The following is a 26803-nucleotide window of genomic DNA, read 5'->3' as shown; positions in this document are numbered from 1 at the left end:
TTCAGTAGAGTTAAGTGTATTCACATTGTTGTAAAACAGATCTCCAGAATTTTTTCATCTTGCAGGACTGTAACTCTGCCCACTAAACAGCTCCCTTTTTCCCCTCCTCCCCAACCCTCGTAACCACCATGTTACCTTGTTTTTAGGGGTTTTACTACTTAAGATACCTCATAAAAGTGAAATCATACAGTGTTTTTCTTTTTGTGACTGACTTATTTCACTTAGCATAATGTCCTCGAAGTTCTGTAGCATGTGACAGGATTGCTTTCTTTTTTAAAGCCGAATAATACTCCATTGTATGAATATACTATATTTTGCTTATCTATTCATCTGTTACTTCCACCTCTTGGCTATTGTGAATAGTGCTGCTATGAACATGGGTGTGAAAGATTTATAGTTTTAAGCTTTATAATTAAATCTGTGATCTATTTTAAGATAATTTTTGAAAAATGTGTGAGGTTTAAGATGATGTTCATCTTTTTGGATATCCAATTCCTCCAGCAACATTTGTTGAAAAGACTCTTTGGCGGTACTCGTGTGCAGCTATTTCTGAGTTCTTTACTCTGTTTCATTGTTCTGTATATCTATCCTTCTGCCAGTACCACACAGTCTTGATTATACAGGTAGCGGTATAATAAATCTTGAAAGCAAATGAAATGATTCCTCCAACTTTATCTGATTCTTCAAAATTGTTTCAGCTATTGTGATTTCTTTTTCCTTTCCTAAAATAAATTTTAGAATAATCTTGCTTTTATCTTCAGAAAAATCTTGCCAGGATTTTTATAATAATTGCATTAAATCTGTGTATCACTTTGGGGAAGAATTCACATCTTAACTCTGTTGAGTCTTCCAATCCATGAACACAGGATGTCTATTTATTTAGAGCTCTTTTGGTTTATTTCAACAGTTATTTGTAGTTTTCAGCATAGGAGTCCTCTGTATGTCTTGTTAGCTGTATACCTAAGAGTTTCATTTTTTATTTTGAGAGATTTATGCATGGTATCATTCTTAAATTCTTAATTTCAGTTTCCACATGATCATTGCTTTTATATAAAAATGCAACTAATTTTTGTATGATCTCCTAGGATCTTGAGACATTACTGAACTCACTTATCAGTTCTAGGAGTTTGGGTTACATTCCTTAGGATTTTTAGGTAGACCATCATGTCATCTGCAAGTAGGTACACATTTATATCTTCCTTTCCAATTTGTATGTCTTTTTTTCCTTTTCTCACCTTATTGAGTTTCCGAGAACTTTCTGTAGTGTGATGAATAGTAGTGGGGACAGAAGACACCACCTCATTGTTCCCAATTACTTAAGAAGAAAGCATTCCTCTTTCACTATAGATGTTAGCTATAGGATTTTTGGAGATATTCTTCATCAAGTTGAGGATGTTCCTCTCTGTTCCTAGTTTTCTAAGTTTTTATCATGATTAGGTATTGAATTTTGTCAAATACTTATTTTGCACCAGTTGATATGATATTATGACTTATCTTCTTTACACTGATAATATGGTGAATTACAATAGTTGATTTTCAAGTATTGAACCAGTTTTACATCCCTGGAATAAACTCCACTCAGTTGTGGGGTATAACTCTTCTTTATATATTGCTGAATTCCATTTCCTAATATTTTGTTAAGGATTTTTGCTCTATATTTGTGAGGGATATTGGTCAGTAGCTTTCTTTTTTGGTATCATCTTTGGTTCTGGTATCAGGGTAATACTGATTTTATAAAAATGATTTGGGAAATGTTATTTCCTCCTTTGTTTTCTGGAAGAAATTGTGTAGAATTAGTGTTACTTCCTCTTTAAATGTTTGGTAGTATTCTCCAGTGAAATCATCTGGACCTGGAGATTTCTTTTTTGAGAGTTTTAAGTTACGAATTGAATTTCCTTAATAATTTTAGAGCTATCTAATTATCTTTTGTACATTGTGTGATTCATCATAGTTTGTGTGGTGGTTGTGTGTTTTGTTTCATCTAAGTTATCAAATTCATGTGTGTAGAGTTGTTCATACTATTTCTTTATTATCCTTCTAATGTCTGCAGGGTCTGTAACGATAGCACCTTGTGTCATTCTGATCTTGGTAATTTGTGTCTTCTCTCTTTTTGCTTTGTCAGTCTTGCTGGAGGTTTGTCAATTTTATCGAACTTTTCAAAGAACCAGATTTTTTGTTTCATTGATTTTCTCTGTTGCTTTTGCTTTCAAGTTAATGGATTTCTGTTCTTATATTTATTATTCTCCTCCTTCTGCTTGCTTTGGATTTATTTTGTTCTTCATTTTCTAGTTTCTTGATGTAAGAGCTTAGATTTATTTGAGACTTTTCCTCTTTTCTAACAAAAGAATTTATTGTTATAAATATCCCTCAGCATTGTGGTAGCTGTGTTCCATAAATTTTGATATGTTGTATTTTTATTTTCTTTCTGTCCAATGTACTTTTTAAATTTCCTTTGACACTTCCTTATTTACAAGTGTGCTGTTTCATTTCTAAATACGGATATTATCCTGTTAACTCTCTGTTACTGATTTCTAGTTTGATTCCTTTTTGGTCAAAAAACATACCCTGATTTCAATTCTTTTAAATTTGTTGATGCTTGTTTTATGATCCAGAATATAGACTATCTTGGTCTATGTTCCATGGGCACATGTGTATTCTAGTGTTTTAGGTTAGTGTTCTATACATGTAAATTAGATGCCATTTACTGATGGTGTCATTATTTTAGAAACTTGCTATTTTTCTGTCTGGTTGATCTATCAGTTTTTGAGAGAAGGATGCTGAAGTCTCCAACCATAGTTGTGGATTTGTCAATTTCTTCTTTATCAGTTTTTGTTTCACATATTTTGCAAATCTGTTGTTTGATCTATATTTCCTTGGTGGGTTGATTCTTTTATCATTATGTATTGTCCCTTCCTGTTTCTGGTAATTTTCTTTGCTCTGACAACCACTTCATCTGATATTGATAGTCTCATTCCTACTTTCCTTTGATTAAAGTTTACATGGCATATATTTCTATCCTTTCACTAATTTTTCTCTGTTTTCCTTTCTCTATTTTCTTTTTCCTGCATTCCTGTGTGTTACCAAAACATTTTTTTGAATTCCATTTTGTCTTATCTATAATGTCTTTACTGCATGTCTTTGTATATCTTTGTTAGTGGTTGCTCTAGGTATCACATCATAACACACAATGTATTATAATTTACTGGTGTCAACATCTTACCAGTTTGAGTGAGGTGTACAAATCTTACCTCCTTTTATGTCTCTTTACCATCCCCATTTATTATATAAGTATATTAAATATTTATATTACATTGACAACCAGAGCAATGGTGGAATTTTTGCTTTAACAAACATAATAGAGAAAAATCAAGAGGAAGAGTCTATTGTATTTTTTTATATTTTTACTCTATTATTATTTCTTTCTCCAGGATGTTCCAAAATTCCTTCTCTTATCATTTCCTTTCTCTTCAGATAACTTTCTTTAGCCATTCTTTTAGGGTAGGTGTGCTGGTGACAAAGTTTCTCAGTTGCCCTTCATTGAGAATGTCTTGATTTCCATCTCATTATTGAAGAATCACTTCACCAGACAGAGAATTCTGGGTTTACAGTACCTTGAACATTTGAAAAATGTGGTGATACTTCTTTCTGTCCTTCATGGTTTTTGATAAGAAATCCACTGTCATTTGATTTTTTTCCCAATAGATAGTGTTTCTCTATTACAGTTTTCAAGATTTTTTCTTTATCTTTAGTTTTCACGGTTTTGATTACAATGTGTCTTGGCATGGATTTCTTTGGGTTTACTGTCTGGAGTTTGCACAGTTTCTTGAATCTGTAGGTTTACGTCCCTTGCTAAATTTGGGGAAAGTTTCAGCCATTATTTCTTGGAATACTTTTTCACCCTTTCTCTTCTTCAATGACACAAATGTTGTACCTTTTGTTATGGTCCCACAGGACTCTAAGGTTCTGCCCATGTTCTTTGCTCTATTATTATCTCTGTTGTACACAGACTGGGCAATTTCTAACTGTTCTTTCAGTTTCACTGGTTTGCTCTTCTACCATCTCCATTTTGCTGTTGAGCTTATCTACTGAGTTTTTAAAATTTCAGTTCTTATATTTTTCAGTTCTAAAATTTCTATTTGGTTCTTCCTAATATCTTGTATTTATTTTCCGATACTTTCTATTTTTTGCAGAGGCTTTCTATTTTTTCATTTGTTCATAATTACTTATTGAAGCATTTTGATGTTCTCTGTTTTAAAATCATCAGCAGATAATTCTGTTTCATCTTGGTGTTTTCATCTGTTGATTGTATTTTCCTCACCCAAGTTGAGAATTTCATGATTCTTGGTATGATGAGTGAGTTTTTATTAGAACCTGGATATTTTAGGTATTATGAGACACTTTGGTGGGAAAAGAGGTATTTTGTCTCATTACCGTCACATGGATTTGGAAATACATGTTCTTTACTTTGCCTCCATTGATGCTCCAGGGGAGGAAGGGTACCTTTTTCCTCAAAGGAGGAAGTGGGAGTTCAGGCTTCCCACCAGCAGTGGAAAGAGTGCACCTCACTACCACCAGCAGAGGTGAAAGTCTCAGCTCCCCACTCAGCCTTTGCTGCTGGTCGTGCAGGTAAGTCCACAGTGGTGGTGTTTGGCCAGAGTAGAATAGTTATTATCTAATGTTTTCTGTCTTGCTAGATTTGTCCTTTTCTGGTTTTTTGGCTAAAGAGAGCAGGCTTTTGGGGAAGCTTTCTGTATCTGAACGCTTTAGCATTTTCCAGGCTGTTGGCTTCCCCAGCACCTAGTCTGGTACATGTGAAGCAAAAAAAAAAAAATCAGTAATCTCATTGGTGTGTCACACCTCATGTCCCAAAGTCCCTAGTTGGTCTGAATTCTTCTCTTCACCTTTGAGAATCTCTTAGTGTTTGTTCAATAAGGCCCAAGGTTGTTAGCTGTAAGTAGGGAAAGGAATAGGGGAAAACATGTCTACCTCATCTTGCCAGAAGTGGATCTCCCTAACCACTGTTATTTAATGTGGTCAGTGCCCAAACACAATTAGTCACTGCTGTAAATTGGCCTCACATGCTTTAGAACACAAACACTTCTTTATTGGGCATTACTCATTTTAACATATATATTTAATAGTTTTTATTGAGTCAAATATAACACATACTGAAATATTCTATTATCCTCCCTCATGGTTTTCTTTTTCCTTGATGGTTAGAATCATTAAAATGCCCTATTTGGAATGCGGATTCTCTTTTGTGGCACAGACGTTTTCACAGAATGCAAATTTTTAAATATTTTGTAACTATTTTTGCTGTATCAATTTAAAATGACACTGCAAAGTTGAAATAAAAATTTACCCAGGACAACAAGCAAATATGTTCTATGCACTAATTTCATTTTTGAAATTATTCATTTTTTTGGTCCATTTATGTAAAGGCCATAGTTGTCTTTTAAATTTTCCACATATATTTTGGTATGTTTTGAAAATTCCTTTCTAACTTCCTATTTGATGAGTCAAAATATAAGATTCCCACTTTAGGCACACTTTTTTGTTGGGCTTGAGAAGGATGAATTGTTTTACAAAACTTGAATTTGTTATGAGTATAACAAAGGGAAAAAATCATTACTTTTTATTATCTAGTGCCTTTAAATTCACTTTTAAACCATTATTAAAAATGGAAAATTGAAAATATATTTTCCAGTACTCACTTAAATCTTTAATTCAGAGTACCTTTTATTGAATTTGGTTGCATATTAGATATATCCTGAGTTATATGCAACAAAAAATGTCTTTTAAAACATTCCAATACAGACATTTTCTGTGCTATTACATAATACAGAAAGGCATTAATGAGAATTTAGACACATATGCAAAAAAAGAAAAATTTTATTAGGAAATATGTCATAATAAATTTCTGGTCCTTGACTTTAAAATAGGTAAAGTTTATGGGCAAATTTCTATCTTAAAAGATTCAAAAACAATTAATATAATCATATTTTTATGATATTGTAACATTAAATACCATTATAGTTAGTTACATTGTCTGAATTTGTATAAATTGCAAATTAAATAAAGTCAATTTTTATGAACAAAATTTCTTTAAAATAATAGATAACACACCAAAATAATATACAGATTTCAACTAATACCCTAAATAATTTTCCCTGGCATTTTCTCATTTGGGAAATGAAAGAGCAAGAAATATAGATGGTAAAGGTTAATCATGTGATTAAAAGTAATTTTTACAATGTTATTCATGAGTGATCTTCACTAATTTCATAAGTAAATTTTATTGCAAAAGCATAATCAGGCATTCCTGATTCATTGAGAATCACACAGATATTATTAATGTGACACATTAATCAAGAAGATAAGCAAGTTGAGAGAACTGCCCAGTTCATTTCACAGGCCATGAAAAACATGACTTTCTTTTCCAGCTTCTCTTACAATTTGTGAATCACACTTTTGAATAATAAATCATAATCATATTACATTTGGAAAGTAATAAATCTTTAAGATTACTAAATTGTCTCATTATAGGCACTTCTTTATAGTTAGACTCACCTGGCATTTGCTAAAAGTAATTCTTTCCCTGAAAGTGAATTTCTGTTTTTCATTTAAACTTGCCACAGATGCTACTGCTATATGTAGGCTAGAGCATCCGGAAAGTACTTAGCTCCCCTCTGCAGGCTAAAAGTGTGACCACGCAGTCCACTTCTGCCTGGTGTCCTGGTGAAATCAGAAATAGCACCTTCTTTCATTCTCAGCATCTGGATGATAATTTTATGGGCACACTAGCTACTGAGAAGTAAAATTAAAGGGGGGAGGGGAAAAAGACTCTCAAAAGTGTGTTGATTCCCCAGCACCACTGCAAGGACATAAGTATGCCATAGCATAGGTCCAATGAGCTTTAAGAATAAGATTATGGAAATGATTATTTAACTGACCAAATAAAGGAGTAAAATTAGAAAAAAAAAAAGTTGATAGATAATAGCCTCATTTTTTAAGAAGCATGTAAGTAGCAGGCCCAGGCCGTTCAACATGGTTGTTAAACCTAAACTCTAGAGAAGGACTCCTTGGATTTCAATGCCAGCTCCCAACACTTGATCTCTCTAAGCTTTAGTCTCCTCGTCTATAAAAGAGTCTATGAGAAGAGTTCCTAGAGCATAAGATGATGTGGGGATTAAATGAGAGAACACGTTTCGAAGCATATAGCTCAGCATGCTAAGAGCTCAACAAATGTCAGTTATTATTATGTAGTAATATGATATATCCTCAATAAAGAGCTCAACTGACAAACTGAGCATGTAACCGACCTTCTAGATTCAGTGCAAACACATTTGTAAATATCAAATGAAAAAAATGCGTATGTCATGAATGCATCATGAATTTATGCATAATTCCAGTTTTCTTTTTATCTATACTAGAGTAGGATAAATTCAGTTCATTAATCACAATCAAAGCAGACATTACGTAAATATGTATAACTTAAGACTCCAAAATAATTGAATCATTCACCTATTTTTCACTCATTTAATACACATTAATTCAGAACATGCCATAAGTAGGTCACTGTGCCTTTTCATGAATACTGGAACACATACTGGAACTTACTCCCGCCTACAGATTAGCAATGCTAACAGGGAGTAAGGCCCTGATTCATTGCATAGCCTTCTTCAACTAGGAAAGAGTCATCTTCTATAAAGAAGTAGAGTAGATACTCAGTAATTCATTTTGCATAAATTGATTTAAATGCCTCAAAGATGAAGACCCAGGGAAAAAGCAAGCAGAACCGACATTTTTTTCTTTTGATGAATTTGTTTAAAGACAAACTTTCAGTGATCAAAACTAAACAATGAAAGCTCTTTAAAAAATTTTTTTGTTTAAGATAAAATTTTGAGTTGGATTCTGAGATGTTCTAAAGGACTAGAAGGTATTGGTGGGGAGGAGGAATGAGAAAGTTAGTGGAGTGGGCACAAATATCAACACTCACTACAGGGCTGTGCAAAGGACTCCAATTGCTAAAATTCCTAAAGTCAACACATTATTTTATTAAAATAAAGGATAAAATATGGTTAACATTTGTACTGCCCAGGAAAATAGAAGACAACAGGAATTTACATCAGTTGAAAGCGACGTAGCCTGTATAGTAGTTCAGGCATCAGAACTCCCTTTGTTCACTAGATATTGATGCATTATTAAACTCTGACAGGACTTTTTATTCTTTTACTATGTGTTTTTCAAAGTAATAGAGCAACACAAGCTATAAAAGCTTGCTTATCTCTGTTCAAATATTCTGTTTCAATTCTGATGTCACAATTTAGATTGTTCAAATTTATGAAATTTTGATCTTCACTTACACATTTATCCATTCAACACACATTTCAGGACATGTCTAACGTACCCCTCTGTGGTAGGTACAGGACACAGAAATAAAAACCTGTATCCAGGAAGGAGACAAATAAATGCATATTTATAATACAGGGTATTAAACACAAAGAAATGTGGAGTTATTCGAGCACATAAGACAGTACAGAGCCCACTGGGTGTGAGGGATCTGCCAAGATGTAACTTCAGATTAAAGTCTTGAAAGCTAAACTTTGAGTTAGTCCATGGGGAGGAACACGGGAGACAGCATTCTGCATGAATCTTTATATGTCAAGGCTAAGTCAAGACTTCGGAGAGAGATGAGCAATTTGGAAAACTGCAATATTAAGAAATGGCAAAGGTGAGCCTGCAGAGTTTTGGCATGGAAGCTGCCACATTAACTTACATACTGAGATCTGTGTTCCAGAAAGGTAACTCGGGCAGCAGTGCAGAACATAAGGATTAACAGAAGATGAGACTGAGGTAGGAAGATCAAGACCTTAGCTGTTGCAGCTGGCGAGGGTAGAGTCGGGGAGGCACAGGGTGGATTAACGAACTCTTAAGAAGACCAGAGGAACAGAGATTCATGACAATAAGTATTAGTTGATAGAGGGGAAGAAAATATCACAACTTTCTAGGTTTTGGCCTGAGTAAGTAGTTACTGAGGAAAAAGAGAAAGATTACAAAGGGAGAAGATTTACATTAGAGCACAAACTGAATAGGAAGGTATCTGGGAATTTTAAGACATCATGAAATCTACTTATTATGCTGCAAACCCTGTTAGCTGGAAAGATTAGTAGAATTTCTCAAGGTGTCATATATAAATGTGGAGTAGTTTTCCTACTTCACCTTTTCTGCTTGCTTAGTATTTTCAGTCAATTTACAATTGGTCATTATTAGTTAATCCATTTATCATCTCCACGAGGTTCGCTAAGGGAAGTATGCCATTTTTAATCTAACAGTGGTGAAGAAAGTTTTTGGAAATACTCGAGAGAGAGACTCTGAAAAGGCAAAATTCAACTTTAATTTTCCGAGTACTTTTTCTGTTTCAAGTTACTGAAATGAATTGACTTTGCTAAGAAAAACAGCAATTATTGCCACTTAAAAATTTGATTTACTATATAAATATTTCAGATTATTTTACCTTGGGGCAGCAATTTTTCTTGCTTAAAAAGTAATTTAGCCTAATTAGTGGTGGCAAAATGGGAAGGAGGCACACTTCATATGAGCTGCGAATTGTCATTGATTTTGTATATAACCCAGTCATAAATGTACTGTTTTGAATTGGACATAGTTAAATGGAAGGTCTGACTAATTTATCACTGAATTCAAACTGTTTCGATTAATTAAGTTAACTGATTGGTTGTTGTCATCATATAGATATCACCCAAGATAATTTTATCAAATTAATAATGAATTAAAACAAACCAAATGCATGGCTCATGGTTCTGAGACCAAGAATAAAACAATATCTGCCATTACTTAAAGGATGTATTCTAGTTCAACAAAACTTGTACATATAGTTAACATGCTTTACACAAAATACTGTTGCAACAAAATAATGAGCAGCTTCCAAGTCACTCCTTTATGTGTATTATTCATACTAGTAATATTTTTAACATTTGTTAAGATGCCATATAAAATTATTACTACCAGAATTTTATTATAATTTTCTCAGCCAGTATATCATGTAAATTTCTATATTTTTTTCCAAATCATTGAACTCTTCTTTTCCCAGCTGTAATCTCCTAGTTACCAAGAATTCTGGGCTCCTTGCTCCCATCCCAAACTCTTCCCTCTTTGCTTCTGATTGTTCTGAACCCTGCTGCACTGTGGGGGGTGGGGCACAGGACCCTCCAGCACCAAGGACACCCCGCAGATTTCATGTCATCATCTTCAACCCAATCTAGTATCCTGCACTATGATTTTAACATTCCATTCAAAGCCACTGACAACCTTGCATGTCTATTCAGATTCCATGTGATTTGGTTACAGTGATTTCGTAAAATATTTCAGTTATATTTGCAATAGAAACTATTCTATTTTTGAAGAAAAGTGTAAGGCATTTGCAACAACATAGCAGAAGGACTTTAGTCCTGAATTTCAGACAAAGGAACTAGTATTGTGAAGCTCTAATAATATATTTTAGATGTTTGGCCAGCCCTGGATACCAGGAAACCAGATATCAAGCCACAGATACCAGGAAACCATGACTCGCAGGACCATCCCTGTAGCAATGCTATATTATAGCTATATGGGTCTGCACTCTACAACGTCAACACCAGGTGTGACTTAAGATATCCCAAAGCCATGGGTTTAAAAAAAATGCTCTGCATAAAGACTAAGAATCACTTTAGCCTAGTGTGGGAAAGCAGTGGAGATGAGTAGAATAAAGATTGGGAAATCTGCTTTTGTGGTGATGGAGATTTGGGGCAAGTGTATGGTTTTATTTCCTTACCTTAAACCAATATTTTTGGAGGAAAAGTACGTTTTTCTTGTGGAGATTGTAGAGTGAGCTTCATTAGCAAAGGTAGAAAGTATTCATTTCCTAATGAACACAGTTTTCAATATGACAGAAGGATGAAAATTATTACAAATACTTCTAGACATAGTAAGCATGACTGGAAAAAAAACTTTCAAGATAAATGGCAAAGTTTTTCTCTTTAATGAATCTTTGGTTATAAACAGGTCTTGAGAGACATTAGCTCTATGTACTAGTAACTGGTTTTGCTGGTGTCTGCTCTGTGTCCTTTCAGGATCAGGATGAAATTAATTATCCTGGGTTGCAGCTCATAGAATACATTTAATACAATTTATCTGGCTTTAATGTAAAATAATTACAGAATGAAAATATATCTTTAGATCTGATAGCATAGATTATTTACAAAGCTACTGCTGAGCATGTTGCATAAATTTTCCATCCTTTTAAAAATAAAAACTCAGATGTTCTTAACAGGAAGCATACACAAAGCTGAAATACAAACTGTATCTTCCCGTGAGTCTTGACATGATGCTTCTCATTCACTGGCTCACAGATTCCTGTGTTAAATAAAGCATAATGAGACATAATTAGCATGTCCTGATTATTCTGTAGTAACTTATGATCACTTCAGCAAAGCAAAAGGTGCTGGGCGGGTGATCCAAACTACTGCCCAAGCCAAAAGTTCCTATTCTCAATACTCAGGAAAAATACGTGGATGAATCGTGAAAATTTTGATTCTGATCAGTAAAGAAAATAAGCTCATGTGGATTCGTTCATAGCACCAAATATATGCGAATATATGAGAATAAGATAAGAAAATCCAGAAAAACTGAGAAAGAACAAAAATGAGACTACATGAAAAGCTGTAAAAGAAACTAGCCTGTGGTGACAAAAGAACACAATATATAGGCAGTGCAATAGATTTACTTTTAGGTTGGTTGCCACATGTTCTCTGGTGGAAAAAAAGATGGCATTTATTTTTGTATAACTATATGTTTTCTCCCATAATATTGTAAACAAGCATATTCAAGCACAGTGAATGACTAGGTCTTTTATGAAACCAAAAAAAAAAAAAGGAGCTGGATTAATAGATAGCCTTTGTATACTGAATTTTACCTTTTATTTGGAATATCATTTGGAAGCAACTTACATTTTTTCTGTGCCTGGTGGCATTATTTTCTATACCATTGCTATCATCTGATTTCCTGTGCGGAAAAAAAAAAAAATCACCAGATGTTTACACTGCCTATAATTAAGTCAGTACACCATTTACATCATGGCCATCAGGTTCAAATGTAAAAGGTCAAAACAGACAGAATTCGTTCTTCCTAAAAATGTTTTCCTCATAATGTGGATTTTGATTTTATGCCATTGCTTGGAGAGGAACTGTTGCCACAGATGATAGTGACAAAGGCCTGTTTATTTTATGCATTAGGAGAACTGCTTCTCCCCAAGCATGAAGAGGGGCTTAGTATTTGGCTATAACTTACATGTTGTCTTGACACATGCAAGACAATGGCCAATCAGCTCAGCCAACACGTGAGATACAGGTGCTGCAACTGGACGTGTTTACTACATTGAATTAGAGGCTAAACTTGGTTCTTTATCTATCCATTGTGCATCAGTGCAAGACTGCAAAAGTGGGCTTCAGATTCTTAAGACAAGAATGACTAAACTAGGTCACAGTGGTGTGTGATGAACACCCTTCTAAGTCTTACCCAGCAGGCTTAGCACATTAAGCTATGACTCCCAGATAATAAATTCAACCACCTAAACAATTATGTCAAAATTTGGAGGGGGGAGCAGGTAGGTGAGATTGTGTGGATTAAATATCTGAGTAGATCAAACAAGTGAGAGTGAGCTCCACATTGCACTATTTGAAGTAACTAGCTTTTTTTGATGTTAGACATTTAGCAGTATTTTTAAAAATCATTTTCACCAGAAACTCTAAGAATCACTATCTAAACACATATATAAACAGTATATATAAAACGTATTGATAAATAATATTTATTGTCTGTCAAGAAAAATTTGTCTCCTAACTAAAAATTCTAAAAGAGCACGGTAAAAGGTTGCTCTAAATGAGTTCATGTGCTCTTGATTTTTGTATTAAATCCAGAGATACTGAAATAACCAAAAGAAGAGAAAACTGAAACACTGTCAGTGATTTCTGTAGAACAGTAGAGGATGCAGAAAACCATGGGCAATATCCCAATTACCAATGAACGAAAAGAAAGTTAACTGATTATACTACAGATTGAATCCGTTTGACATTGCTCTGACGCTATTCTAGAAAAAAATATTAAAAAAATATTTTTAAAATAGGGTAGGCTACATAAGTGAAAATTAAATTATGAAGAATTGATCGTCCACTCCACACTGTTCTGGCATACCTCAGAGTGTGTCTTAAACAAACCTGAAGGCACTGAGACCAGAGCAACCTCCAAATGTGACTGTAAAGGAATGGCTGCAAACACTGGGGAGGCTGAGCTGGGAGAACGGAAGAACCCGGGCAAGGCTGTAACTGTCTGAAATATCCTAATGACTGCTGTGTTTTTTATATGACTCCAAGTATAAGAAAGGGAATCGATACATGGGAACCAGGAAGATACAAAGCACAAATCAATATAAACAAGATGTCTGAGATCTCCAGAAAGAGGTGCAATTTCCTTCCAACTAGGAGAGTCTATGATTCTAAGACAACAGTGTCTTTTTCCTATCCGGGGTTACGGAACTCCTGATATAATTATTTTACGACTTTAATTTAGAAGCTTTTATCATGTTGATTTATTTCACCTGCCATAGGTGGACTGAGTAAAAATAACTATTTGAACAATGTCTATGAGTCTAAATGACAACATTCTGCCCCATTCCCGCTCTTTAACCATGGCTATAAACCGCTCCCCAGAATTCCTGTTGGCTGAGAAAGAGAAAGTGCCATTTTGTGTTGTTAACAGTTGCTCAGGCCTCCCATTTCCTAGGTCTCTTTCAGTAGCTTTATTCTGGCCTCATTTTCACGGTCCAGCCCTTGGCTCTGTTATTCAGACCTTAATCTCAGTCTCGCGCACCTCCATCACTGGACTCCACACTCAGTCTTTGACTTAGAGGAACCAGGAACTCCCAGCTTCGCCAAACCAAACGACATCCCTGGCAATTATCCTCCCAGCTCTCCTCATACTCACCTCTAAACGAGGGGGCTGTAAGAGAGCTAGCGGCTCAGTTTGTGTTCTTTCAAAAATAATGACTAAAAGAATTCTAGGCCTCTGATTTTCAACAAGACAGAATATCAGGATCACTGATAGACATTTTAAAAAATACAGATGCCCAGGCACCAATCCCAGAGGTTCTGATCCAGGAGATCCAATAAGGTCTGAGCCCCTGTACTTTTAAGGAGCATCCTAAGTGATCAAAAATATAGCCTGGGTTGGGCTGGTCCAGTGGCATAGTGGTTAGGTTTGCATGCTCCGCTTCAGCAGCTCAGGGGTCGCGGGTTTGCAGACCTACACACCGCTCATCAAGGCACACTGTGGCAGAGTCCCACAAACAAAATAGAGGAAGATTGGCACAAATGTTAGCTCTGGGACAATCTTCCTCAAGCAAAAAGAGGAAGACTGGCATCAGATGTTGGCTCAAGGCCAATCTTCCTCATCAAAAAAATATATATACGTATAGATATTGACAGGGTGGAGTATCACTGCTTACACAAATAATACTTCCTTATGGTTACTGAATATCTTCTGTGCACCAAAGCCTATGCTAAGCATTTTTACATATCAAACATCATTTAATCCAAAAACCTTATGTGGTAAATACTATCATGAAACCCATTTTGTCGAGGAGAAAACTGAAGCTCAGCGAGATGAAAGTAAGTGGAGGAGGGTATTCTCATGCAGGCAGGTGAATTCCAGATGCCATTCTTCACAGATAGATGTGTACAGAAAATAACATACATGTGTATACTCTTGTGCTTTTTTTTCCTAACTGCAAACATTTTATTTACTTTCACATTTATCTGTATTCTACTCAAGTGAAAATTAATCTGTAAAAAATAATACTTACAGCTGTTCCATTTGTTTAAATTCTTTCCCATCATCTGTGTAACGAAAGAAGAATGTAACTATTAAGATTGTTTTATTATTCTTACAAAGTATAGATGTTCCATTCAACTCCCCCCTGAGTTAACGCATTGTGCCGTTTCCCTCTTTGGAATGAACGAGAGACGTGCTGCTTTACACACTACACCTCTGTCAGGTCTTCTTCTTTCCCTGCTCTCCAGACCTGACCTGTGATTTTGATCAAGCACAGTCTAGTGCGTGGGGTTTACAAACACAGGATTGATTGACTTGTAATTATTTAAGTTATTAAAAATTTAATACAAAGCCAGGAAAGAATACAGAATGTAAGATAAATTTTCTTAGGGGACCATTGGCTTCTCAACCTGTAATCCATGGGGCACAGGCTACAAAAATAGAAAATTGACAGGTCAATATCTCTTTTATAAGCACTCCAGAATGTCTGACAAAATATTTTTTAAAATGAGTATTCGAAGTGAAAGAGTAATTGTTTATCTTTGAGAATTTTTATATTAAGCTACCACAGAACTTTCCAATGTTCCAGTACCAAAGCACTGGTGTGTAGGTACCAGTAACACCAAAGAAAAGGGAAAAAAATAAAGGTACATTTTAATACTAAAATTTTTCAGGAAGTTGAAACAGGAAAACCATCAATACAAGCTCACAGCTCACTGTCATCATTGATATTAACATAAATGCCACTCCAGATACCAAAGTTAGATTTTTCCCAAATACTCTAAAGCCACTGTAATGTACCAAGTCAGAATACGAGAATATTATCTAAAAAAGAAATTGTACCTGGCTGCTTCTTTTTCTTTTGGGTGTACATTTCACAAAGCAGAATAATAGCCACTAAAAGAACCACTTCAGCAATTATTCCAAGAAATGGTTTGAGGGGCACCAGATAACTGAGAACCACAAGTTGAAGGCGTTCTTCGCTCTCGCCTAATTGGAACACTGCGTGGCACCAATAAGAGCCCTGATCTTCCTCTGAAATGCGCATTATCTTGAGCCTTGTTTCATTAGCATTTGTTCCATTGATCACATACTTATCATTCATTTGAACGTCGAGAGGAACCTAATATAAGAAGATATTAAAACCCATTTCTATTATATTGCATAAAAGATACATATCCTAAATAATCTAGCTTTGAATGAAAGCTATAAGATAGTACCAAGAAAAGTGCTCACCAGAAAAAGGCAGATTAAAATTTGTGAGAAGTTATACATAACAGTGCTCAAGTCTTCTTAGAATTTGATCTCCCAGCGGTAGGAAAAAAAGGAAAAGTATACTTTGCTTTAAGTACTTTGCCCTGAATGAATCTACAGTGTGTAGATCATCATGGGTAAACATTATACAAGAATTAAAAATACAGAAAAATTCCAGACATCTGGGTTTCACATTCTAATACCTGGCCAGTTGTTCAAAGTACTTCCTCCTTCACTAGTGCAACAAACATTACATCCACTATTAATGAAGCCACAAAATCTCATCATTGTTATAAAGGAAGATCACTGGCTCCTGACACTGGGAGCTCCTCAGACTGGAATGGAGGATGAAATCATCAGGCCTTTGAAGCTGATATAGAAGGAATGGTAGAAATTCCCTGTGAGCATGGTCTATGTGGTAGTCTGCACATCTTCTGTCTTTTCATATCTGAATTTTTCGCTCTCAGGGAAGCTGGCTCCTGAGAGTCACTGGGTTTTCCCCAGCCTCTTAAGAGTCATACTAAGCTATTTGGGAGCTGATTTATTTAATCTATTCAAACTAAATTTTATTCTCAGGCTATTTGATGGCATCACTGCTCTATCACTCAACCCCCCTATTCAACAAACGCTAACCTGCATACAAATAATCTTGGAGGTTATCTGATAGAGAACTGTGAGCTTATTATCTACCAATAACATTATGCCAACCTGGCTCCCTGTGCACAGCATTGCCTGTGATGCTTGTCACAAATATATGTTCCCTAAGTCAGATCTGATAAATCAAAGTACTGCATGTCTAACGGGCACTCCAGGTGATTCTGATGCAGATGGTTGGTCTACACTTTGAAAAACACTTGACCTAAAGTTTTGACCTGCACCCTCTTCCTGGCACTTTCTTCACATTCTAATGCTTAGGGCCCATGCTTAGGGCCAAACTGAGAGAAAACTAGTACAGCAAATGAAGAGAAGCACAGACTACATTCTAAAAGTTTAATATAACTAGATTTAGGCTATTTTTTGTCTATTATCACATATGCATAAATAAACTAGGCTATTATTTCAAATACCATGATTCGTCTTTGTTTTGATAAATTTACGTCTTTAAAAAATATTTATATACACAAAATGACTGCCTTTCCTACTCATCAGTAAGAAGATAAGCCTAAATATTAACAGTTTGAGTCTGCTCCTAAGTGATTTGGAGCTATTTCTTTGAAAAATCAAACCAATGTTATCACAGAATCAGTCACTCTCCATTTCAAGTCCTTCCCCTGTCATCCTTCAACAGTCTACAATAGCATTGATTTTGTCTAAGAAGCAATTTAATATTTCCTTGTAACATCTCCACCGTCTCGTACAGTTCCTTCTAGAAGTACATCCTGCCTTTACAGGACTTTAACTTCAACGCCCATTAGCACCAGGGCAATAAAAGAATGTCCCCTAAAGAACAATGGCCTAAATTTCCCTGCTATTAGAGGTATTGGGGAGGAAGAAAGAGAGACAGAAATGATTTCTTAAATACTCATCTTTTTCTTATTAGCTCTTCGAATAGCCATTAATTCTTTAACAGGAATATAAAGTATTTGGCTTCCCTTAGGTCTCTGGAAGGCCAAAAGGAGTCAATGACATTTACTGAGAGAACCCAAGACCTAAGAGTAAGTTACCAAATTTTCCTTCTTTTCTCAAATGGTCCCATTGTATTACATTCTCTCACAAATGTTTCCAGACAGAAGCAGGAAAAGAAGATTGCCTTTTTTTTTCAGTTACTTTCATGGAATGATAAGAAAAAAAGAATCTTTTTTGTTGAGCTTATTTCTAAACTCATCAACTAAAAGTGAATTTTAACTTCCTTTCAAAGAATTTAAATAAATTGCTAAATCTAAAAAACAAAGTACCAGCTAATGAAACATTAAGAGTATCTTCAGATATATAATGTACTATGCTAAAAACATCAAATGACAACTCCATTTATCATTGTTCTATCTTATGAACACATATTAAAGAATAAGATAACAGAAGTATAAAGAGTCCTAGGAATTCTGAGTCTGTTATAATCTTATTATTTATGAAATAAAAGTTTTTTTGTTTTCTTCAAATCAAAGAAACTTGATCTTACCTGTACACTCCCATTACTACTGTACCAGGTCCAATTTAAAGGAGAACAGTCTTGACATTTACATATCAAGACCGTTGAATCCCCCACATAAGTGATCAATGGTTTGTTTTTTCCATGAAGTTCAGGGACTAAGAAAAGAGAAATGTATGTTACTGGAAGAGTTTGAAAAGGGAGAATGTATTCAAGTTGAAGACTATTTCTCCTTTCATTTTCTCATTAATATACAATTTTTTTAATGTAGTTTTAGTTCTATATAAAATGAAACTAATTTATAGTAGTTAGAATGTTTAGTAGCAATAATAACAGCAGTAGGTAGGTGTAACTATCTGTAATGTAGAAATAGAAGAAAGGTCTTCTTTTATTGAGCCTAATAACAATTGCAAGTATTGTAATAAGCTATTACATGCTTTGGATAAGAAAGAAACTTTATGTTTTCAAGCCTATTCTTTCTTCCTACCTACTGAGTTCCTTTAGACAAATATTTTTTCCAAGTTTTACCCTTAGATGGCATTTGAGTGAAGAGACGAAATTTTCAGGACATAAAACCTTTAGTTTATACATACTTATGAAAAGCCCTCAATGAGTTGGAGAAGTTGGGAACACAGGAAAATTAAGGGGACGGAGTAAGAAAGAAAATGAGATTTAAAACACTTTCATGTGGTTTTTTTTGATTGTTTGTTTTTTTCTTTCTGCTTTTTCTCCCCAAATCCCCCCAGTATATAGTTGTACATATTTTAGTTGTGGGTCCTTCTAGTTGTAGTACGTGGAACGCTGCCTCAACGTGGCCTGATGAGTGGTGCCATGCCAGCGCCCAGGATCCGAACCAGCAAAACCCTGGGCCGCCGCAGCGGAGCGCACAAACTTAACCACTCAGCCATGGGCCGACCCCTCATATGGTTTTGTAAAAATATATACTAATACTCATTATGATAAATTTCTTAAGAAAGTTCTGAAGCAGATGCCATTAGTAATAGAATAAAAATGAGTACTGAATTTAGAAAAATTAAATTTTAAGGATGTGAATATCTTGGTAAAGAAAATTAAAACATAAGCAAAACAATAAAAAGCCAACCAACAGCCTCCATGGTGAAACTGGTTCCTTCTGATTGACCTCGAAGAATATATTATAGAATGTACCCTAACACTGGAGATGTGGACAGATCAACAAAGATTACTTTCGTTGATCTTTTTTTCTTTTTCTTTTACTAATTTTAGCAGACTTCTGGTTTTGTGTTTTGTTTTTCCATTTTTTGTTGTTTGCTTGGTTTGCCAAAAGAGAGAGAATATATGAAATTATGTCTAAATTTTTAATACTATGTTGACAAATTTTACAGATATTGTGTGATATTCACTTGTTATCCTATTTTTAGATTTCATTTTGAGGAGGTTAAGGGTGGGGAATGGAAAGATCAATTTCAATTACTAAAATTGGGTTTCTAGATTAAATACATTTCCAAGTGCTCTTGGCTTTCTGCCACCCAAAGATAATTGGGCATTTGCTAGATGTATGAATTGTAAAGATGAGGAAAGGGAAAATAACTGATAATAACTAGAAGAGAAATTCTGATTTGTATAACTACCAAAGAAGGAGTAAAATTAGGGCTGGAGAATAGGATTTCTTTATGGGTTCTGTCCTTAGGTGATGAATGTTACAACGAAGTGCATGGAAGTTTTCTTTTTTCCTTATTGTCTGAAGTGGGCCTAACTACAAGTGCACATATCACCCTCTCCTTCATCAGTACTGCTGACCAGCAGTGTTGACTGAGGCATCATTAATAATAAAGAGATGCAAATAAGAGGAAGGTATGTCACCCATGAAAGCAAAAATGCTTCAAGTAATCACAAGAAAGATGACAGAGTAGTCTTTCAGTGGTTCTCACAATTTTCGTAAGCAAGGAAACACATTTTGATGAAATTGAATGGTCTACAATTACATTCACCAAAGATATGAACTGCCAATCAGAAATTTATAATCACCCCATTAATAGTCTATGAAAACATACTGAGGTACCACTAGGGAGCTCCTGAGGGAGGAGAGAGGTGAGCTCACGTGACTAGCCTGGTTGAAGTCCTCCCAACCAGAAGCAACTGGTGAGTTGACCTTACCAGAAGATACTCTGAGCACTCCTTTTGAGAGGCTACTAGTGTCCCACACTCCCTACTGATCACCATTAGGCTGAGGGACATTAAGGGACATGTGGTTAATACATGTCCATTTCAAAGGTCAGGTCATCAGTGTTTGAAAGAGTCAGCAGAATGTGACAATGACGTGACAAAGATATGAGTTCAGGAAATATCTGAATTAGAATTACAGCTTCATTGTTACTAGTGTTGAGGACATAGGTAGGTCAAACTCATCCTACAGTGTTGCTGTTATAAAGGATTAAGCACAAGAACATAATACATCAAGTGCTTGCTGCACAGTATACACCACAAAATTCAAACTTTTGCTGTGATCATGTACTGGTACTGCTTTTTTTAATTGAGCTTTCTTACAATTTACAATTCCCCTGGCCTTTCTTCATAGTGGTTATCAGCCAGCTTAATAGGATGGATTATCATCATGTGCAAGAATGATTTCTAGGCTACCTGCCCATGGGGAACAGAGAAGAAATCAGACCTTGAATAAAAAGGAGAACTGCAAACTCACCCGAATACCTCTCAGAATCATAGGAATGTTTAAAAAAGAAACCCAAAACAAGGAAAAGGTTCCAAGCTGAGGCCTTTACAGACCACCCAGCCCATCTGAGAAAGGGGAGTACAACGGTAAAATGATGAAAAATGGGAAATAAATTTACAGGAGACAAGGCCCAGAAGAATGAAGAAACAGCAGCTTTGAGATGCTGGTGACAGCACGAATCCATCCTTTAATAACATTATTAAACAATTTTTCAGTGAAGCTGTAAAACAAATTCCACAGCTTGAAACACACATTCAAGTGCTTGGCTAAAGCAGTTAAATAAAATTTTGTTTGTATAAGGATTACAATTTAAACATAAATTAGAACAACTTAAATCAGGGTGCCTAATTACTGCTTCTTACTATAACAAGAAATGAAATTGGCTAAAAAGTTAAAAAGAAAATCTTGTTGCAGACCTACATAGTATATAGAGCAGAAAGAACACATGGAATAATAACTTTACAGACTATTATAAAACGTAAGAATAAAAAGAAAATGGCCCATTCACCAGATACTGGTTTTAACAAGAAAAGGCAGAATAAAGCAACTAATACTTTGATACAAACATGAGCTAAGTTTTAAAATAAGAGAGTAATTGCTATCCACATGTCTTTTTAAGTATAAAAGTAAAGAGGGAGTCTCTCACATAAGTGCTCTGCCCTATTAGGTCAAGCTACTTCTGTTAATGTTTGGTTTGATTTCCTAAGTCTGTATTCGGCCCTTCAGGGCTCATTTGTGGACCCAGACAGCTCTCTAATGGAGGAAAATAACCACTATAAGAAAATTGGAAGCAACTCTAGGATCCAAGAGAGTAGGCTGACCATCTGTTCTGATATTAATATAACAACTATATTCTAAGTTCTTGAGAAACAAGACAATAAGTTGAAATGTCAAAATACTAAAGGCTTAAATGAGGCTGAACCACAGAACACTTTGTTCTGTTTCATTTTTCTTATGGTAGGAGTTTCGCCACTAGACGCTGGAGGCGGTGGCAATTGAAGGCTGGGCAGTGGCCTGTGGACTGAAGTCCCTGGTGACCTGGATATAAATTCCCTCCTCATTCAACTCTCCAATTTTCCAGACTAGAGAGGAGGATTGTCCTGGAGTGATCATGTTCTAGGGCACTGATTGGGCCCTGTTGTCTAGGGCTGGGAATTTGGAGATAGAAAGAACGCAGCCCCATGCTCAGCATGTTTTTTCGGGTTCAGGAGAGAGTATCCTCCTTCTAGAGTAGGAAATACCAAATTGAGCTTGGGCTGTGAAGGAAGAGATGACTCTGCTTTTTTTTTTTTTTAAGGTTTAGTAAGACCCAACTAAGGAAAAAGAAGCCGTCCATGTGGTCAAGGCTTCCAACAATTTCAGCAAGGTTTGTGGCCAAGGCTGGCCAATAATAAAATATTCCTTTGCTTTGGTGTGTCCTTTTTGTGTATATTTCCATATTTGAGATTTTGTTATGAGGAGGAATAATTGGACCGAGTGAAAACCAAGTCATTCTTGGGTCTCCTGACAAAGCACTATCAATCTATCAGCTCAATACCACCTTCTAATGATACTTCATTCCAAGATACCCAATACCTGGTGTGGTTTTAGTCTTAAATGAAGTATGAGGACACAGAGGCATTTGAGGGATAAAGTCCCACTTGGAAAGATCAACTCTGCTTTAGGAGAGGCTTCAGCTAAAGACCTGGGGATTAAGCATGGATCTGAGCTGGGCTAACACAGGGATTCTTTTCAGAAGCCACAAGGTTCCTTCCAAATCTCAGACGGAGCAGAGCCATAATTCCTGAATTCCATATGGAGAGGTACAACACGTCCATCTTTAGCACTGCTCTTTAACAGTGCAGCTCTGATGAAGTTACTCCTGCAGCCAGGCTAGGCTCACCTTAAAACAAGCACTCCTTTGAAGGCGGACTTTGAAACTGGTTGTATTAGGCACCAGTTGGGGGCACAGTTTCTGCTTTCCCAGGCTGTTTATCTCCCACATATCCTATTTCTCAATCTCAGTATGCTTCTTTCTGGAAATTAGGTCATGCTTTAACAGAAAAACATGTGTTGAAATATGATCAAAATATTGAAATATACCCACAGGCTAAGAATCTAAAGTGGAAGAAAGGCAACATTTGGGGGGAAAACATGGCAGAAGACTGTTTTTCAGTAAGCCTGTAAGAGGCACAGGTTTGGGAAGCACAGCTGGTGGCTGAAAGGGGCTTTTCAAGAAAATCTTCGGTATTCTATGAGGTTTGGGTGAGGAACACATGCCTACACTATTAAACTATACCATTGAAATAAGATCAGGTCGGAGACTGCAGATAACTGACACTGACTGAATGAGTGATGCCACAGAGAAACTGAAACCCAAACTGTGTTTTCTTTTCATATCTTCTGTTTTGTTGACTATCCACTAGATTAATGGCCAAGATAACATTACCCACTGCTCTGCTCTGCTATCTATGCCGGATAACAGGAGCGTGGGTCTAAATTATAAAATGCACTATGCTCAGGGAACATTAATTTGTTTTCACTCCTCCAAGGTCACAGTTGGTTCTGGGCCACTGCTTATGTTTGGAAATACTTATGCATATAAGGATAGTGATACAGTATTCCAACGTGCCTTGTTGACCTTTTGTAACTTTGGATAAAGCAGGACAAATGAGAACCTTGGGGTTGGAAGAATCCAGGTTTGAAGATGGTGAAATTGCTGATTTAGACTAGTGTCTAGGAAGACGGGGGTCAAGGATCTATCCAGTGAAAGGGAAAGCTCTATGGAGTTGTAAGATTGGAGATTTATATGCGTATACTCAGGGACTAGAACAAATTGGCCTAAGTATCATTTTTGGTTCAAAGATAACTGGGTATTATCAAATTAAGAAAAAGATTCTTCCATATGGTCAAAGGCAGCTTAAAGGGACACTGGCATTTGAAGCTGAAGTTCCAACTGATTCTATGATGCTACTCTCCCATACTTTGACTCCTTGGGTACTTCCCAGTGAAGACAGATGGCTGGGCCAAGACAGTTTTAGCACTTGGTACTATCAAAATATCACCATAACTTCCAAAAGTTCCATGTCTTACTACTTATCCTTTACTAACTAAATTTCTGCGTCTTTGCATCTTTCTACTAAGAGATATTAACACTGATGAATATTATGGAAGTTTTTACCAACTACTTCAGAAAATCTAACCCACTACTAAGAAACATTGTGGACCATCACTCATCTTTTTTGGGGGAAAAGTGATCAATGACATATTAGCAGTTGCAAGCTTCCAGCGTGCCCTTTTACTATCTCCCCTGTACTGACATCAACAGCCCAACACACAAAGCCAGTAGGTTCTCCTGCATCATACTAATCAGCGATGTTGAGGCCCTTTTACAATCTTGTAGTAATAAATCAACCAACTCCCATAAAGGCAGAAGCAGGGACTTTGCTGATGAATTGTTCTGAGGACTCAGACTCAAGCACTATAGTTGACTCAAGTAGTCAATAGCAGGACTTCTATTTTTTTTTGCCTCAATTTAAAATAGAAGATAAAACAGGCTTTTCATCCACACTTAATTGTAGTGCTGCTAAGGGAAGATAATCCTTCTTCTTAGGAAAGACCATAAGCAACCCATGTGGAGAAAGAGTATAATAGAATATTTATAAAAATATACACCATTCTATACGCCTTACAGATCTAATTAAATAACAACTACAATATGAATCGTTCTGCAGATGCCTTTAAATTGTACTCAGATGAAATGACTTCTCCAAGCAATATTCAATTTAGATGAATTACAGAGAATTATTACTTTACCAAATAAGATCTGGAAGGGCCCAACTTGTTAATTTTCTAAATATCTTCAAGACACAGTGCATACTTAAAAGTTACATTAATGTTAAATGGGCATTAAAAACTAATAAAATGAACTAAACTGCTTCAAGAAAACTATAAAAAGAAAAAAAGGAAATATTCAGTGGCTCTTTGCATTCCTCAAGCACTGGATTTCAAACCTCTTAGCCTTGTGTTGATGCTTCTGACACCAGCCAGTATCAGCCTAGTTATCTCAAAATAGATACGAACCAGGAGGCTTTCTCTAAGATTATGTGGCATTAAATGAATTGGTATATTGGAAACTAAAATGCTTCTGCTGATCTTCACATTAGAGGCAGGAATGATCACTTCCAAATAATAATGTAAGTAATTTATTATAAGAGAGCTAATAAGAAAAAATGTAATATATTCAACATTTAAACTTTGAACAGGCAAGACTAGTACATATTTCTAGAAAACAGTGCTGTTTAGAAGGAAAAATAGCAATTTTTAAAGTTCAATCTCCTGGAGGCACTTTAAGTCTCAAGATTTGATGAGTATGTCCTCAAGACCTGTAGGCTTTCTTTACATATTTAAAGGAGACTGATAGAATGTTTACTAGGATTGTGTGTGTGTGTGTCTGGGTGTATGTGTGCCATGTGCTTAATATCCTTTAAGCTCATTAGGAAGGAAAGGGAGGGAGAGAGGGAGAAAGGAAGTAGGGAGGGAGGGAGATAAAAAGACAGGGAAAGGAAAAGGAAAAGGGAAGGAATAGAAGAAGGAAACGTATATGTGTATCTATCCTTCACTAAGTTAAAATAGGCAAAAGGAGCAAAGAAGGTTAAAAGAACGTACGTGATCAAAATTATCAAAGAATGATACTCGTTTCTGCCTTTGGAGAGACCAAAGTGTATAAATACAAGGATTTATTATATTTACCAAGTAAGAACATTTACAAAACCACATGAAGGAAGTGATCCTGTGAGTGCAGAAGGAATACAGGGGCAAACCATTTTAAATCATGGCGATGATGAAGCAGGCCATTCGGCTGTGGATGGGGCCTTGGGGACAGTATCCATATTTTTTCGGAGCAGCTAGCTAGACTTCACAATTTTTAGGAAAAGTAAAGAACAATTTCTCATGTACACTGGGAAATTAACGTGAAACAAAGCCCAAAATAGTTAATATGGCAACAGACCACATTTCCCAAATACCAGCACGGACACTGGGGTTCACTAATCTATCAGAGGATATGGGTTTTTCGTGAAGATAATTATCCAACTCAAATGACTAGTCTTTATCATGAGATCAAGACCTTTAAAGTTTTGATTTAATGACCGTAAATGTAAAATACTTTGATTTGTTTGTTTTCACAGGAGAGAGCTGTGGATTATATTCCAGGATTTGTCCTTAACTTGATAAGATCAAAAGCAGGCAACCCTTTTGCACACCTCCACATCATTTTAAAATTTTATGGATCCCTAAAATCCCAAGTTCTGGAGCCAGTGACACACAACACCAAGGCATATTGTCACAGTCTAGAAGTACAGCAACTCAGACGCCTAGAGGAATATTATCGAAGCTCTGAGTTTAGAGGGCTAAATATAGATAAGTTCAAGAGACCGCCATGACTTACACACAACCTGGCAGCTCAGTCTTTGGAACTAAACCTGTGCTTTAAATGGGGGGAGGGAGGCAGGGGTGGGAGTGGACTGGGAAATGCAAATTCTACCACTGAGAAGGTACTGGGAAGCTCCATTTTCAAGGTCACCACTTATGATTCAATGGAAAGCATATGATTTTCTTTCAGCCGCATTACGTTTAGTGTTGTAATAATTAAAAATTGGGGGATTAGAATTCTAAGAATATAATGCTGAAGTTATTACTCTATAAATTATTAGTACTGACCTTTGAAATTAAATGTGCCCCTTTGTTCCTTTTCCTCTTCAAAGAAACAAGAATAACTTCCCATCTGTTTGCTATTAATGATGGTGACCCTAAAGACAATTTAGGTTATTAATATAGGCTTAGTTCTCAAAACTCTTCTTAATGAAAATCAAGACTTAGCCATTAATCAA

At 35.8% G+C, this 26803-nt stretch overlaps 1 protein-coding gene across 1 annotated transcript in view; it reads right to left on the bottom strand.

Annotated features, from left to right (window-relative positions):
* Positions 1–9214: 9214 nt before the first annotated feature.
* Positions 9215–26803, bottom strand: part of EMB (embigin) — a 44492-nt gene continuing 26903 nt past the window's right edge. The window contains exons 4-9 of the mRNA XM_044778153.2: positions 26634–26722; positions 18254–18381; positions 15727–16006; positions 14915–14948; positions 12006–12060; positions 9215–11412 (exon numbers count right to left, since the gene is read on the bottom strand). Coding sequence (XP_044634088.2) covers positions 11395–11412; positions 12006–12060; positions 14915–14948; positions 15727–16006; positions 18254–18381; positions 26634–26722 — 604 coding nt within the window. The 3' untranslated portion in view covers positions 9215–11394. The remainder of the gene's footprint in view (positions 11413–12005; positions 12061–14914; positions 14949–15726; positions 16007–18253; positions 18382–26633; positions 26723–26803) is intronic.

The sequence above is a fragment of the Equus asinus genome, chromosome 10, assembly GCF_041296235.1.
Source record: "Equus asinus isolate D_3611 breed Donkey chromosome 10, EquAss-T2T_v2, whole genome shotgun sequence".
NCBI classification, from domain to species: domain Eukaryota; kingdom Metazoa; phylum Chordata; class Mammalia; order Perissodactyla; family Equidae; genus Equus; species Equus asinus.
The sequence above is the reverse complement of the archived record's forward strand: the minus strand, read 5'-3'. Positions and strand labels throughout refer to the sequence as shown.